Source organism: Halyomorpha halys, unplaced genomic scaffold (genome assembly GCF_000696795.3).
Source record: "Halyomorpha halys isolate HHAL.00 unplaced genomic scaffold, Hhal_1.1 Scaffold474.1, whole genome shotgun sequence".
Classification (NCBI taxonomy): Eukaryota; Metazoa; Arthropoda; class Insecta; order Hemiptera; family Pentatomidae; genus Halyomorpha; species Halyomorpha halys.
In genome coordinates, this window is record NW_027108830.1 from 259,397 (window position 1) to 277,849 (window position 18,453).

At 33.1% G+C, this 18,453-nt stretch overlaps 1 protein-coding gene across 1 annotated transcript in view; it reads right to left on the bottom strand.

The window, feature by feature from the left end:
* LOC106683244 (Krueppel-like factor 2) overlaps positions 1-18,453 on the bottom strand; it is a 275,237-nt gene that overhangs the window by 157,329 nt on the left and 99,455 nt on the right. The window contains exon 3 of the mRNA XM_067047155.1: positions 6,218-6,295. Coding sequence (XP_066903256.1) covers positions 6,218-6,295 — 78 coding nt within the window. The remainder of the gene's footprint in view (positions 1-6,217; positions 6,296-18,453) is intronic.

Here is an 18,453-nt window from a genome sequence, read left to right on the forward strand (position 1 = left end):
TATATATACACGTAACATTGGCAGAAACTAAGTCAAAAATCAGATAAGAACCGGTGTGACTTTCACCTGTCCTCTTCAATATTGTTCTAGACTAGGTTATGAGTACCTTATGGGAAAAAGAAATATCAAAAGCTAAGGTAGGAAATCAGAGTGGCAATATCCTGGTAAAATGTCTGGCCTTTGTGGATGATTACTGGCAGAGTCGATGGTGGAGGCAATTAGCAGAAATTTGTCGCAGAAGGAAAGCATGAATACAGGGTTAAAATATTTGAGAATTTAAGCTACTTAACAAGCAGCATTTATAATAAAAAATACATCTCCAAGAAGGCCAAACTTAGGCATTACTGTACAACGGTAAAACAGTGATATTGTACGGAACAGAGACATGTTCTTTCCCAATCTAGAGAAACTGCTGATAATAGAAAGAAGGATTCTTAGAAGAATCCATGGGCCCAAAATAACAAAGGGCACAGATTGAAATCCCTGATTTGGAGACAGAAATGAGGGAAAGAAGACTTAGGTTTTATGGACACATTCAAAGAATGGTCGAGCAGAGATTGAACAAGAAGATTTTCAGTAAGGTTATGGGACCTAAATTCAATCACAGATACACAATACAAATCAAACATGAAACACAGAGGCTTGGGATTGGAAAGGATTTGAGTGAAGATAGAACAGAGTGCCGAAAATTCCTGAAACATGCGGTGCTTGTGGTGGACAGTAAAAAACTCCCGTATAGAAGAACTTGGACAGAAGAAAGGAAGAAGAAGTTCAGTGTTTCAGAAATTGAAAAAGAAACCTGAGTCATAGTCGCGTCAAATAATAATATATAGATCACAGGCAGAATAAACGCAAGTTTTAAAGAAACTTTGTGCAAAAGGAAAAAATATCGAGCAAATACTCTTATGATATTGAAGTTTACTGGAAAATTGAGTGGGAAAGGCCGGGGAATCACCTCCAACGCTTCTAGATAGGAGAAGAAATGAAAAGTTTCCAAAATGCTTCTGAAATGAATGAAGTCATAATATATATGACTGGAAGATGTTTCGGAAGCTGTAAAAAAAAAAATGAAAAAATGGAGGGCATCTGGACCTGACGGAATCCACAATTATTGGATTAAATGATTTAATTGCTTGCAAGAGTTGCTATCAAAAGGGTACCAGGAAATACTTGATTACACACCAACGCTCCCTGATGGTATCTCTGATGGCATCACTTATATACTTCTAAAAAAGAATGAATTAAACCAACGTCCTGAAGATTTTCGGCCAATAACGTGTTTGAATGATCCATATAAAATTCTCACTTCTATCATGGCGACCAAGATATATGAACACCTCGAAAATGAGAATATGATACCCACAGAACAGTTAGGGTGTTTTGTGAAAAACAAAATATAGAAGCCGGTTCATCTTTTACAAGTAATGTGGGAATGTCATTTGGCCTCGATTAATATGCAGTGCTTCATGTAACCAAGTGGAAAGTGGTTAGTAAACAGAATATTCTGGTTAATGAAGAAGTGTACATAGAGAAATAAACTTAAAGCCAATCAATTATATAAATATTTGGAATGCAACAACATCTTAATTATTTCCCGAAAAGATATACAAAAGGAGCTTCTAGCAATGCCCAAAATTAGGTTACGAAAAGTGCTCAAAATCCAATTAACTGGGAAACGATGAATCAAGGCAATCAACACCTAGGCTATACCTGCTCTTAGTTATAACTTTGGCATAGTGTAGAGGTCAAACACCAGCCTACAAGATCGATCGCCTTGTACGACTATATCTCACACAAGAACGGAACTCAACCTCTTCTAAAGCTCATCTATATTTACCTAGGAAAGAAGGAGGACGTGGTTTGCTAAATATTGAAGAAGCTTGCCACAAATAGGATAAAGCCCTACGCCAATATTTTCTTGCTAAAACAAGAGGAGTTTATCTCGCCATCTCAAGGATACATTCTGGATTCTGATTTAACTGCACTTAATTAGAGCAAAGGTGTTGAATCAACAATCGTGTCAGAAAATGAACGACTGGCAGAATGGAAAAGTATGAAAAAAAAAGAAGCCCGGGAGAGCTATATCCAACTAAACGAAGTCTCCATCGGCAAATAAAAATTAGTTGAATGGTTAAAATTTGGAAGGCTATTCTCCGAGATAGAGGGTTTTGTGGTTGCTATTCAAGATCAAGTGATCGCCACCAGATCATATAGGAAACATGTGCTAAAAGACGCAACAGCAGCGGATAAATGTCGATTATGCTCGGTAACGCTGGAATTAATCCAACATATTACTGGTTAATGTGGAGTGTTGTCTGGTACTCAATATCTACAGAGGAACAACAATGTGGTTAAAATTTTACATCATTTTCTGATGATGAAGCACAGGTTAATTTATGATAAGAGCCCATATTCAAGTACCACCCAAATAGACTCCTCCAAAAAGGTTCTCTCAAGCTTTATTGGGATGAATCAATTATTAGGGACCATACAATGCGCCATAATAAACCACATATCCTCTTTTTATATCTAAGAAAAAAGAAAGCAGAACTTATTGATGTTGGGATCCCCAACGAAAATAATATAAGCTTCACTGAGGGAGAAAAAGAAAAAAAGTACCGGGAATTGGCGTTGAAAGAAGCGTGAGTTGAAAGAACTATACCAATTGGAAGGTGTTACCACTACTCCATTCATAATATCTACCAATTGATAGTCTCATTACAAAATCTACAGTGGCAGGCGTGAATGGTTTGGGGGTGCTTATTGATGTGCTAAGAGAGGCTCAACAGTCGGTTCTATTAGGCACAGCACATATAGTGCGAAAAATTGTAAATATTTAAAACAAAGAAAAAAAGGAAAAATAAACTCAAATATGATGGTGGTTGGACTTCTGGTCCCCCACCTCAGACACTCAACCCGCACTAGCGAGACAAACAGAGGATAATAATAATGCCTTATAGGTCCTTCTTATACGCCGCAATGCTATAACTTGAATTATATTTATCGGGTGTAGTTCTCTTAATTCAGTGTTGTGTACCCTTCTTAATTCTCCCGTTAATTTATCAAGAAGTAAACTAGTCCCTCATTAGGGTCTCCGACTAGTCTCGGTCATGCGGCTGATGGATTCATGGCGCAAAATGAAATGTCATCGGTAGATTTCATAAATTATCTAGAATTATATAATACCGCATAACTATGTAAATATTGTTATGGTCTCATGCAAAATGAAATAAAACTCTACATCACCAATATTTTTTTTTTTTGCATTTACTTTTTAAATTATAGTTATAATTTATGGTCCAAATAATTTGAAAAATAAAATTAAACAAATATTTGTCTAACCGCTAACTATACTGCTAGTTCTGCAAGCAACAAATCAATTGGATTCAACTACCCCCCAGATTTTGGAAATCGATTCGGGAGTATGTCTGAACCAATAACCAAATCGTTTAAAACGCGTGGCGTTTCAGAATGCTTATGTGTAATCACACGTTGAAAAGGAATAAACGTCTCCCCAACTCAGCTTTCCTTCGGTTATAATCGCATCTTGTGTCATAGTCCGTGAGATCTTTTAAATAATGTTATTTGTAACATAATTAACAACATAGATTTGGGAGGATTCTATTTCAGAACCAAAATTCTCAACTCCACATGACCTAATTTCCCTTTTAATGCTGGTTTGTTTGTTTTTCTTTAGTGGCGTAAAATAGCATTGGTCACTGCCTCCATTTATATCTTATTTTATTTTTCTTACATTTCTTGAATTTAATTTAATTTCTTATTTTATTTATTAATTTAAAACTGCTACTTAATGATGGTTTATACAAGCGTTTCCTAGTAATTTGTCAATTTGGAGCGTTTTTCAAGTAAATGCAAATAAATCAAATTTGCATAGTACAATTTTTATTCAGGTTGTTATGACGTTAAAAAGCAAAATAAAAAATAGTAAATCGTTGCTTGTAAAACCTATCTTTGGGCATCGCATGTAAGATTAATCGCGTTTTTATTGAAAGTTTTACTGTTTTATATTTCAAATAGTTCTTTACTGCTGAGTTTTTAATAATTATATTAGTCTCTATTATGTCAGGATAAGATATAGAGACAGATACAGCAATGTGTCTTCTAGCTCATCCATATTGCATGAAACGCACTATTTATTTCTCAGTATTCTTGGTTGGTAGATGTGGCTGGGAGGCTGCTGTGATACCACCCGAGCAAACCGGCTTTCAACGAGGTGTCTCATGTGACCATCATCAGGTGAAGTTGCAGGCTCACATAATCGAACGAATGAAGTATAATTTTGCGACTGCCTTCATCTCGCTGGAGTGTAGCCAGGCCTTTGAGAGCCATATTTCGCCGGCTGGAGGATTTCAGGTTTCCCGCCGCCCTGTGTCGATTGGTCAGGAACTACCTCAGCGATAGATCATTCGTGGTCAGGGTTGGTGGAGATTTGTCGCCCCAGGGCCCACCATCTGCGGAGTGCCTCAAGGGTCTGTGCTGGAACCTCTATTGTTTGTAGTCTTCACTGCTCCAGTGGTCGCCATCAAACATCGGCGCGCAATGGTAGCAGCCTATGCCGACGATATAGGAGTCTACGCCTCCAGTATGAGAGCTGAACTGGCACTCCACCACGCACAATCTGCCTCTACCACCATCGTAGCTGCTCTTAAGAAGTATTGTATGCATCAGAGTTAACCCAGCTAAGACGGATGCCATCGTCATGTCGTTTCAGAATGGCAAGAAGAGCAAGCTACCCCAGCGGTTCGTCGTGGATGGCGAGGGTCGGAATATCTCCAACACCATCCTCTACCTGGGCGCGACTCTCGACAGGCACCTCACCCTCTTCAGTCCCGCCAGGGGGAGACTAAAGCTGGCCCGGCAGAAGTCGCATAGGCTCTACCATCTCCTGACGTCACAACTCTCACTACGCCTGAAGATACAAATATACAAGGCCATCATTCGTCCAACGCTGCTCTATGGTGCACCACTCATGAGACACCTTTACAAAACGACGCTGACCAAACTACAGAGTTTCCAGACCTCCCTCCTGAGGCAAATAGTACGAGGAGCTTCACTCCAGCGGGCCAGGAATAGAGAAATATGTGAGGAGCTCCAACTCCCGACTGTGCCAGAATTCATAGCCCGTAGGCACATCAAATTCTTTGATGGACTGAAAGCCTGTGCCAATCCACTGTTCCGTGAAATCCCCCCTCAACCAAGACCTGGGAGGTGGCAGAGCACTGTTCCCCTGGTCGATGTTATTTATTATAACATTTTTAAAAAATTATTTTATTACCGATTGAATTCCAATATATTTTTCATGTTTATATATACAGCTGAGAAAGACCCCGCTTATTGTGAGAGTTCTAAATCATAACTTTTTTTTTTCAAATCTCAGTTTTTTTTTACTTCCTAAATCAAGCCAGAATTTCAATCCTCAGTCATTTCATAACGGTATGAATGTATTTTTATGTATAATATTTTATGAGATTGAGGCATGACTGGTAACTGTACCAAATTACCACAATTATCAATCACGGTGGAATTTAATAGTGGGATGATGGTCCCAATAGAGCTTTATGGCAAGGTCCTCAGTGCCTGACCTTTGCTGTGTGAGATGGAATTGCGAGTTTTACCACTTATACATAAGTCGCATTCCACTGGCGGAAAGAAAACCACCTGTTTACGAGAAGAGAAAAAAATGATCTTCGAAGTATTTTACGGTCGACAATTATAAAATTCAGTTTACTGCAGATAAAAAATTATAATTCATCGGATTACCTCAAATTTTTTCTTTAATTCATTACCTTCGGGATTTTAGGCGTGGCAAAACAGGTTTGTGCAATGAGATTTGTATGCATTAAGTACTGGTGTTAGTTTGATAATTATATGTCAATTGACAATTAGTATGACAAATATAAGATATCCTTTTTTTTTTTTAAATATTGACCACCCTAAAAAATAGAATATCCTAAATCTAAAAAATTTAACTAACGTTCTTTTCGTTAAATTCAGTCATTTTTCGGACAAAACAAAATGTTTAAAATCATTAAATAAAACCTTATGATAATTTATTAGTTGCCCCCTTCAATTTAATATCATACAAATGCACTGTATGTTTTAAATCTCAAGACAAGGTGACGACATTTGACTGATAGGTGTCTTGGTATATTATAATTTTATATATATGTATAATTGTTTTACTAAAATGTCTTACCTCCCTGGTCGCTGGGTGGAGATCCATATCTCCAGTTCCTCCACTGCCCCATCTCTTCCCTACCGAGCATGCTTCATCCTGAAAACAAAAATAATGACACTTTACAATTCTATTAGTGAATAAATTAATATCCATAATAACAAACAATAATGTTAACATCTTTTCATTTCAGTGTGATATAAGTATGATAACAAGAAGTTGAAAATGAATATGCTTAATACCCAAAATTGGATTGTAGAGATAGATATTTTTTTCAGAGAAACTAGTTATTTTATCTTTTTTTTCCTATTTGTATGCTTTATTAATTTTTTTTTTAATCTCTCTCTATTTATCTTTCTTCCTTTTCTATCTATTTTTTCTTCATATTTTATCTTTTAACCCAATGTGACTTTCCTCTTATTTTCCCCCTCATTATCTTAAATAAAAAACACCTAAAATACAAAATACAAGTAATATTCATTTCAAATAAATAAGAATATAGACTATATGTCATATAATTGATAAAAGTAGTGATAGATAAATATATACATTAAAACAATATTAATAAGAAACAGATATAAAGAAGTAACAAGTATATGTAATAATAAAAAAAGTACATAATATAATTGATCGAAGATTTTTATAATATGTAAAATCAATGATTATTAGTGAGTCCAATAGATTATATTGAGCCCTCTGCAGGAAATAACAGTATAATAGATCCATTTTCGTTTGAAGAATTACAATTAAATATCGTTATTGCAATGTCAGAGTGGCCTATCCAAATATTTTGTGAATGAGTACAGACAAATTAAGAAACTCAGTTACAACGGATGAATTTTTTTTTTGTTTTAATTTGTTACATTAAGAAGTGGAAAATTTACCTATTAAAAGGTTTGGCTTTTGTGTTTGATTTTTATACAGTCAAAATGAAGTACATATATATATATATATTTCTTTTTTTGTTGGGTCTTGAGGATCAGTCAATAATAAAACTACTTTACTTATAAACTATTGTATTAGAATAGAAATACCAAAAAGAAATAACATCGTTGAAAGAAAACTTCTTTATTATTTTTCCAGAATTACCTTTGTTGACTGGATTAAGTGTAATACCTGGTGAAAAAATTTCATTTTATTTTTATTTATTAACAGACTTTAGCAAAAATTTAGCGACTTTTCTTGGACTCTAGGTCTAGGTCTAGGGTCTTACACATATATTTCATCACAGTCTGGAAACTACTTTATAGGATCAGATGATTTTCACAATTATCACTTATAATAAGGCTTATCTAGATTCATACATCAATATTGAGTCATGTAGTTAAATTTTTTTCAACTCAATGTAGATCTAAATGTGGTTTAAACAAATTTTTATTATCAAATTTTCTTCTTAGGTAAGTTAGGAACATTGGACACAATTGCAAAATTAACAACATAGTCAAAATTTTTTTTGATGGAGTTTATTAATCAATATAGACATCATTATCAATAAATCAAGATTGTAGGTGTCTGGCAGGTAGAAAATTTCATAAAAATTAGTCAAATACTAAAATTTTTTTTTGCAATTATCGAAATCTTAATGAACCGTTCCAAACTCGCATTAGCATACCAATCGCGTATCGGAAATCAGATAAGCCTTCATAAGGAATTTTCAAATTATTGATCCCAATCCATTAGAGATGTTTTGCAGCGAGCTATGTTGCAAAACGCTGCCTGTGATTAGTCGATATTCTGCAATTTCATCAACGTTCTAAGGCCGGTGTATCCCTTAATGTTTGCAGAGAAGATATTAATTAGAAAGGGAATTTGTTTTGAGAATGGCCGGAGTAACTAATGTGGATCGCTAGATTCGTTTTTCGTGATCCTCTTCGACGTTTTAGTACAATCCAGGTGTGGCAACCGAAACGAGGGAAAGGTATAAGCTACTTAAACAATATATTGTATTAGCTTGTCTTATGTTGCCTTATGTGTTGCGTTATTAAATTTTATATTGTTGTCAGAACTTTATTATTTCTACTTCCAATAATTTTCTTGTCTTTATGGTTATATTATTTCTTGAATCCATAGTATATGGTACGAATGTTTAATTAATTCTTTATTAAAGTAACACATTACAATAGCATATATCATAGTATTGAATAAATAAATTTATAGTTTTTCTTTTATCCAATCGTATATTAAACTTCATTTTTTCCATTGTTTAAAATGAAGTCCCGATTTTCGTTTGTAACCACTAACAGCGAAAGCTGTAAAAACAATATCAACAAAATTTTAACTACATTATCTTTATGATCTCTGGAAGAATTGGGGATGATAAAATCAACTGACACACACAGCTAATATGTAAAGCAGAAGAGTTTTTTTGCTTTAGACAGCTGGTTTCAGAAATAGCCAGTATAATTTTTAGTTCTTCTTGCGGTAGATGATCATTACGTAGTTTCTATCCATTGAACAGACATTCTCAATGGAAACTAACAAGAGGTAAACGCAGTTAACTCAATTTCTAAGCTATTCGAAATACGTAACTTAAGTCGATGATAATTCTTTATCAATTTTCATCAAATACTACATTTTTATTCAAATGTTACTTCTTTCGTGAGTTTTTTGTCAATTAGCTCTCAATAAACGAATACCGCCTTAACAACTAACATTAATTTGTGAATAAGTAATCAACTAATAAACATAAAACAGTAAACCATTATTAGTTATTGATTGCTGAAGTACCAAAGTGTTTCTAAGATAATCATAATATTTTTTGTACTCGTATGAGTGTTTTTGTACATTTCTGAATGTAATACCTGGAAGTCAGTAATTTATAATAATTCATGTGAATATGTTGGGCCTATCTCAGTAATATGAATATTATTGAGATAAATTAATGGGGCAAGTATCTTGACGACGAGTAGATGTTGTGTTCTGTAATAAATTGATAAATTTTTCTTTTAGGTCGGTACATTTCTAAAAAAAAGTATTCCTTGCATCGCTACTACCCGAATTTGATTTGCAATAACTACATCATATATATTTTTAAATGTTATCCTGGGGCAGACAATTGCTCGAGGGTGTAGCGAACTTATCCAACTGACGAAGGAGGACGATTATCATTAGATGCAAACAGGAGGCACGGCTATAATTGAGCTCTCTGATGTATATAATTAAGCAAAACACGAAAGCCCGGGTCCACGTTCTAGTAATTGGTTATTTATGACCTCTGAGATCACGATTTTAGGCAGGAAAGTTATAAATTCTACCAACTTTCAGTATGATGGTTAAAAAGTTGTCGATTAACGTTGGTACCTAGATCTTGAACCAGAAAAACGGAATAATTTTGTTTTATTGGAAGTTCACAATGTGTACTAATTAGAATAAAACTATTGAATTAAGCCTATAAATAATTGGGGAAAATGTTTACCACTAAAACCCAACAGCGGTCTTTCGTTGAGAAATTAACATGGACATTTTTTTCAAACGATTATACTAAGATGTGATGTGGTCAGAGTCTGCAATCAAACAACATCTACCCCTGAGATGTAAATAATAATATGATATTGAAAATATTACTAGTAAGGTGTAGTGAGAATCAATCTTCCTTTTTTAGTCATTTTTATTTCAAAAATTATTAGAATTACTTACTACTGTTGTATCCTAACTTAATTATTGTGTTATAATAGGGTCTCTCCCAACTAGTCCAAAATCAAATTCAAATGGTAAACATTGTTGTTTAAAATTTAATATGAACCCTAAAAATCTAAAACATAAAGTCTATTTTTCCCTGCACTATCACATGAACTCTGATGAAAATCTATCTATATTACTATATTTATCTATCTATATTGGAGAAGATAGTTGGGGGTTGCGGTCAGCAAAGAAAAACATTAATATTTAATATTTACTTATGCCGACGTTTCGACCTGAGTTTGAGGTCTTAATCAAACATAGTTTTTAGCCAACACCCTCGCTAACTCCCTGATGAAAACATAGGTCGAAACATCGGGATAAATAAATATTTTCTTGTTTATTAATGTTTTTCTTTGCTGACCGCACCCCCCGACCATCTTCTACAATCAGTAATCTACGGTCAACTGTCTACTCACCACTATCTATCTATAGTACTATTAATCCCATGACTGGAGAGGTTTGCCGGAGGGTGCGGTCAGCAAAGAACAACATAAATAAACAAAACCACATTTATTTATTTTATGCCTGGCAAGATGCAAACACTTGACATAGTTACAAAGAAAAAAATACAAATATAGTGGAAAATAACAGGGGTATACAGTGAAACGTAAAATTTAATAAGAAAAATTAAAGGTTATAAACAATAATAGTAACGTACTGGAAGATTATTGATTGACCGTGTGTAAAGATGAAAGGAATATGGTCCGGGTGCGGTCAAAAAAACTCAAATAGTAGAAATATACTATTTTAATGAGCCAACGTTTCGCCCCACGTCGCAGAGCTTCTTCAGGGCTATTTTGATGGCAGTCAAAACAAAAAAATATTTTACTTTTACTTTTAAATATTTAAATTTTACTTTTCACTGTATACCCCTGTTATTTTCCTCTATATTTGTTTTTTTTTTTTCTTTGTAACTATGTCAAGAGTTGTTATCGTTTTTAGCCCTGACGAAGCCTTGAAAAGTGGGGTGAAACGTTGGCTCAATAAAAATAGTTATTACTATTTGAGTTTTATTTGACCACATCCGGACTATATTCCATTCATTAATGCACACGGTCAATCAGCAATCTTTCACTAATAATAATTATCTTCAATAACAATAATGGGCGCGTGCTGGCCACGGGGTAAAGCGTGTAGTTACTAACTCTAAGGACACAAGTTCGAATCCGGCTGGGCAGGAAATTGTTTTCTGTTACACTGTAGCCGTGAGTCAACTCCTGTGGGTTCTTGGAGCCCTCCTGGGGTCCACCCAGCCTCTTAAATTGGGTACCCTTAATTGGGTAAAAATCTGGCGGTCGAGTATGATTCTGACCAAGTCACTCCTTGCACAATCGTTGGTCTAGTAACAGTTTTTTAAAAATTTTTTTTAATAACAATAATATAAAACGTTTTAGTTACATTTTTTGATAAGTATTTAACCTGAATTGACACTTAATTTAATACTCTTTTATAATAATTGTAAAGGATAAATAGATATAAAACCACATTTTGCATTATTAGTATCTGAGAGGCATAGACGTGTGCTCGTGTAACTGCAGATAGTACTTGTGCCGCCGGGTTATGAGCTTCTAATTGATATGGAATGTTGAAAAAACTTAATTAGAGGCTGTAAATGCAGAATGTTTTTATAAATTTTACTTTGGAATATTAGAGTCAAAGAAACGACAATTAGATACGAGAGAGCAGAAGAAAGCATGTAGATCTAGACTGGGATTAGGGAGCACGTCTAACATAACCATTAGAGTGAGAAGGACCAAGGGTAAAGGCTGGAAATAGCACGACATTCCCTGTCTTAGTGAGCTAGCTCCATCAGCAGCTGCTAACTTGTCCTCTATTGTGTGTCCTTACTGTTGCCAATAGCTTGTCGTCCATCACGTCACGTCGAGTCGGGATTGGATCAAGCCAATTATTCTCTTATGTCACGGTATAACTGTTATCTGGGACGGTTTAAAAGTAATTTATTATTTATTTAATTTTTTAAACACCTGTTTTATCCATGTAGTTATAACCATATATATAAATAGTAATAAATACTGGTAATGACAAAATCAGTTTAAATATTTTTGACTAGTTTTCGTAATTATTTATTTATGAAATTATGGTAGATTAAATTCTTTCTAGAATTTGCAATCATTGGTATTTTCAGCAGATAAACGATTTTATTATTCATAAGACTAAAGATCTCTAGTTTAAAAATCAATCATAAGGTAAACTTTTAACAAATATTTTTTTGAAATTTCAAACTAAAGTAAGGTAATTTATATAAGTAATTTAAAAGTTTTAGATATATTTTAACAAAGTATCTTTACTAATGATTGCTAAACCGCTGTTGAAGATTTTTTTTTTCGTTTTCAGAGAATTACCCATTAAGAGTTAAAGGGCTTTAAGGGGAATAGTTGAGACAGTTCCCATCTAAGTCATGAAAGGCTTATATCGTTAGATGCACCTATAATAGGCACTATTTTAAATTACAAAAATAAGGCTTCGGCAAAACAAAAAAAAAGATAAAAGTTTGAATTTGCTGTCATTTTAAAGGGTCGCTGTTGCTGAGTTTCTTTTAGAAAGATCATGGAGATCAAGGCAGTCTTTGATAGGCTATTTCAGCCAACCACAGAATATTCTCCAGGTGGGCAGAAGCTTATACTAATATAACATCAAATTTTTAATTCATATATTTAAATAATGTTTTTAATACTATCATATCTTCCATTTGCACGTTATTCAAAGTAATTAAGCAGTTCCCTAGCTGCCTAATTCGATCATTTCTTTTTCACTTTTAAGAAAAAAAAACAAGTATTTAAATTATATGTATAATAAGATTGATTTCATTAAAACATATTTCTAAAATTTTAGAAACATGAAATTTTGAGTTTGTATGTATATTTTTTTATGATTTTTATCCTTATTATTGGGGTTGCGTGTGATAAGGCATGATGCTACTAACTCCAAGGACCCGAGTTAGAATCCAGCTAGGCAGAAAATTGTTTTCTGTTACACGCTCAGAGGACCCCTCCTGGGGTTCAACCTCTTAAATTTTTACCCAATTAAGGGTACCCACTTAATTGGGTAAAAATCTGACAGTCGAGCTTGATTCTGAACAAATCAACTCCTTTCACAACCGTAGGTTTAGTAACAGTATTTCTTTACAAAGAACTGCACCCTTAACCCTTCATGGATTGTAGTGGTACAGATTTTAATTTTTTAATCCTTATAATAATAAAAATTATTATTTTTTTATAACGATCAAATTTTTTTATCGTATCGGGTTTAATAATTCATGACTTGTATTTTTATCAGGTTTATAAATAAAATTTACTTACTGATTACTAAAGTTCTCTTTATATTATTGAACATAGTTTAAAAATTATAACCATATACTTTTGTGGAATACATTTTTTTTGTAATGTGAAATTTGCATCATAATTATATCTCTAGGATCTCAAACAAGATTTATGATGTTAATTAGGAAATAATTATTGATTATTTGTTTTCTTTGAATATACTGACAGGACCGGTAATCAAACCGTCCTGGTTAATTACTAGCAACGCTACAATTAGAAAATAACGTGATTTGAACATAAACTGAACAGGACTATATTTACTCAATTTATAACCCAATTAAGATAAAAAATCTATGATTTACCAGAGATATTATAAATAGTTTTTGTTTTTTATTCTATTGAATTGGTTATCGCATTTGGGATGTAAACCATTTCGAACCAATAGCAACTATCAACAAATAAATATGGTATGTTGCATTGCCAATAAAGATATGAAAGTCTGCCTACTTAGATCATGCTACTTGCAAAAATGGCGGCTGGTCCAATGACGAAAAAAACAAAATCATTTTTTAGTTCTGTTAAGTAAAAAAAAAGTTGTCCTTTTAGACAGATAGGATTATTGGCGTAGTCATTATTTTTTTTTTTTAATAAAAATATTTGAGTTGCGTAGTGACCTTAGGTATCTTGAATCTATATAAATTTTGGTTTCTATAGGTTTTCGAAAACGTAATAAAGTTGTTATTTCACCTTGTTTCCATCTTATTATTTATTTCTTAACCTATTAGTTTTAAAAATACTAAGAAAAAATTTAAATTTTATTTCTTTCTGTGTGCGAAAACGTTACAGACTACCTAAAGATTAATAATGTAATACTGAGGTAGCTGGAAGAGTTATTAGACTTATTACATCCGGGCCGGGCTCGATTCCGGTTACTGAGTATCAAATAGGGACCAGGATACCCTGAGTACTGAATAGTGACAAGGTTGGCCCACCCTGCCTCATTTAACGGGTATCCTTAATTGAGTAAAAATTGACGTTCGAGCGTTATTCTGATCAAATCATCTCCATGTACAACCGTTTGTCTTGTAACTGTGCTTTCTCACAAATTACTACATCTTCCTGCATTGTATCGGTACATGTGTTTGAATTTTGTAAGTGAAATCTCTTCAGGTATTGGTTAGTCGGTCCATGTTCTGTAAGAAATTGAGTCAGTTTGTAAAGGGTGCTTTTGTTTATGTTGTAGTTTTGTGAGGTGATGTTCGGAATGTATTTGTGCAATGGTCGTTCTTTAGTTGACTATTGCCATTGTCTGTTTCACTTTTCGATTATGTCGGTTAGTAAATAATTTTTAACGTAAGAGGCAGGGTCTAAGCTATATTCGTAAGGAGGTTGATTATCACAAGCTGCTGTCTTTTTTTTCTTTTTCTTTTTTTTTGTGTGTCTTGTCTGAATTTGTACGGTAAGTGGGTCTTGTATTTTGTTGTCAGTATGAATGTTTAATATAGGTTTTGTGTTGTTTGTTTACCTTAATATGTAGTCTGTAGTCTTTAGTACTGCCAGTTTTTCTGCTTGATTATTTGAACAGTTTTGATAGAGTCTGTAATGTTCTTCATTGTAATTGTTGTTTCCTGTGTTTTCAGCCTGTTTTGTGTTCTTGCTTCCTTCTGTGCAATAGTAGTTATAGAGGTTTTTGCCTCTCGAGTAACATCATTGATTATTCGCCCCCGTTTGATTTAATACGTACTGGAAATAAAGTGGTATTGATGTACGGCGCGACCATGAGGGCAGCAACTTGAGTCTTTAAGAGAATTTACAGGAGGATTATAGGCCGGCGATGCCAAAGATGGTCCCACACAATGGTTCTTCGTAATGATTCTATGAGCTCTGAGGCAACTACCTCAGGAGTATAATTCCAAGGTAAACGTTTGTACTAACCTTTCAAGCCATTGTGCTATGAGAAACAAAAATTAAAGCAGTAATTAAATGCTGAATTGATATTATGATACTCTTAATAATATTTAGCTCAACATATAGAAGGTAAATTAGAACCAAATAAACTTTTGCCAATACAACAAAATAAAGGTCTTGCGGGGAACCTTTCCCTACACATATCAAAAACTTTTAGAGCTACGTGTTTTAATACAGTGAAAACATTAATTTGACTGTGCTAAGATGAACGAAACCACGAAAATAAAATAATGTATTAAAAACTACTGTGGTAGTAAATGCAATTTATTTGACGCTATGTTTTTCATGATATTTTTATATTTAAAGTTTCTATGGTTGTACTAGTCGCTTAACAGGTTTACTATATTCCTAGTAATTGAATAGCGTCTCTAATTATCTAACTGTAACTACAAATAAAATTACACAATTTTTTTATGATCTCTATAATTAGAAAAATAAGTGTTTTGAACGTAGCCTGTCGATGTATTATACGGTTTACAAACAATTAGAAAAGCGAAGGAAAAAAAACGTGACTAATCTAATCTCAAGTTCGTAGGTAATTCGAGACAGCTCTCCGGAGTGGGATCCTTGACTCGGCCCTACTCACGGTTTTGGCTGTTCTCGGAAACAATCTCTTGAACCGATTATAACATTTGTACCGAAAGCTAAACAGCATTTCTGAAGGTTTCAAGTGTAGTATAAAATATACTCGAACTTTATGGATTTAAGCACTAAAATACGCAAATAAATATACCACTAATGTGAACATAGAATTATGAAGTTAAAGTAATGGTGACCAATTATAGCAGACACACAATCGATTTGGTGGAGTTATGTTTATAGTATTTTATTATATTTTGTCTGCTGGAATCTATACTTAACTATAAGAAGTAATCATACTTCTAATAATGCATTAAGTCGATTTAATATTTTAAGTATACATTTACTAGATTTGCCTATAAGGTAATTAGAAGACTCCCGAATAAATGTAAATAATTATAAATACATGTTATATCTCAAATTCTAGTAAAGCTACTAGAGTTTGACTTGATTAATTCAGTATACTTTGACACACTTATAATACCTTAAAAATTTGAATTGGATCACTACCGTAGGTGCTACTGTAGGTGCTATGTACGATTTTCTTAGATTTTGTGTCACAGAACTGGCATTATATATCTTCATTTTGTGAAATACTTGTACGTGGTGGAATAAAATGGAGTTCAGTTTTGGATTCAACACACTGAAAAATATACAAATCAGCTAAAATTATCTAATCAAAATTTTCATAGTTGACCTTAGAAATTAATTGTATGAATAATACCGTTTAAATGAATCCGCTCAGTGGTTACTCTTTCCAATCATCTGGCCCAGTCGCTTCGAATTTGGTATGACCACATTATATGTTATGTTATAATATCTCTGATATGCCTTTCACCGGACTACTTTTACACTGTGATCAGAAAGAACACATTACAAACTGTTTAGGAAAGATTAGTTCCGCGTAATGGAATAACCACAATCTATACATTTTCCTGAATTTTTTATTCTTTCGATAAAGAACCATTTAAGGAATAAGATAACTTTAAATGATAAGTAACATTTCTCACATGATAGTTTCTAAATCAAGACAGATTAATTTTTTTTATGTTTACATACAACATCAAAATTATTCTAAAATGAAAAGCCGGATAAAACAAATAATATGTAATAGAACTGTATCATTAGACTCCGTTTCTTAGGGGTAGTCATAGAAACTGAATTAATAAGTAAATTTCCCCTTAGTATAGGTTATTATACTAGTGTTTATATCTCATCAAATATTAATAATAATTTTAAAAGCTTAAACTGTTCAGTGCTTTTTCTAATATCATGGGCTGAAACATGAAATTAACGTCAACTAAATGGGGTGTATAACTAAAATAACAATAAGTACTTGCTATAAAAAATTTATTACGTGTAATCAGGGTTGTTACAAGTAATCAATAGGAAACAAGACATGGTACTTTAAAATCTATTATAATCTCATTAAGGTCTCTATAACATTATCTTAGGATTAGAAGATAAAAACAAGTTTTTAGAATGACACTGTCACCAGACATTTTGAAACTGCTGTGAGGTAAGTCTACATTAAAACCTAACGCAGCAAGATGTTAAATATCTTATTATTTTCTTTTTCAAATTTTTTCAATAACTTACCTTTATATGGAATATATAGTAAGAGAAAGTATTGCGATGATGTAAAATTTCGAATTAGAGTTTTGAGGTTCCCTGATTCCAAATATCCTAGTCACCCAAAATGGAGAGTGTGTGACCAATCTAGGTGAAAAGTCGTGGGAAATTGAAATTATATATTTGAGGCGGGTATGCTTAAGATGTCACAACAAATATTTTTATAAAATTGACCGATCGAAAGTATTATCGATTTTTCACAGTTTTATTTTTAATTTATTTGTGTTTTAGCTTTATCAGCTAAATGTTATCCTCAGTAGGAAGCCTTGAATGACGAATTGTTAAAAAATATTCCTCTGAAGTATCGTTAATTTAAAAAAAAATTATTATTGTAAACAATAATATAATTGCCTCAATAAAAGAATAAAAAATTCGGCACATACAAAACATTAGAGAATTTTATGAATGAAATGAGAAAAAAGGAAAAATACAAATATAGGATTCGATCAGGAAAAGTTGAGACCGCCCGACCTTTTCAGATTGCATTACGGCTTCTTTATCTTCTATTAAACTGTTTTATTCAATGAAGGAATAAAATTTATGTTCGTTATTCCAACCTCAAAGAACTCTCAAATACGAATTTTTGTAACAACAGTAATTTTTTGTTCATGATTTTCACCTTCCATTGTCTCAAATTGGTTTTAATGCAGTCACAGAAATAGCAATACCTTTAAGACTAGCCCACCAATATTCACAAAACTTGAATAGAATGAAATTGCCATTACTTCAATTGAATCCGTTGATCAATAGATAACCTCAGCTTGTTGTTCAAGGATTTTTTCTCAGTATCAATCTTATAGGCCTAAATTTAAACATATAATGTCAGTATCTATCTCCCTCGAATTGCTGACTTTGATTGCAGAAAAATTATCTTTTTTTACCATTTACAAACTCATTTTTTTCAGTTATCTATTGGAAGACCTTGAGCATTTGTTTTTAGGATAGATTGTGTTATTAGTTGTATAAAAAAAAAAGTTCTGATCTATAATCAACATGGTCCATTGATAATGAAACTTGTTCCCCTCACATTTTTTGAAATTGGGCGCCAACATATTTGGAATCTTTATTTCAATATCATTCCTGGCAATAACACTGTAAGCAGATTACCGCCAAAAT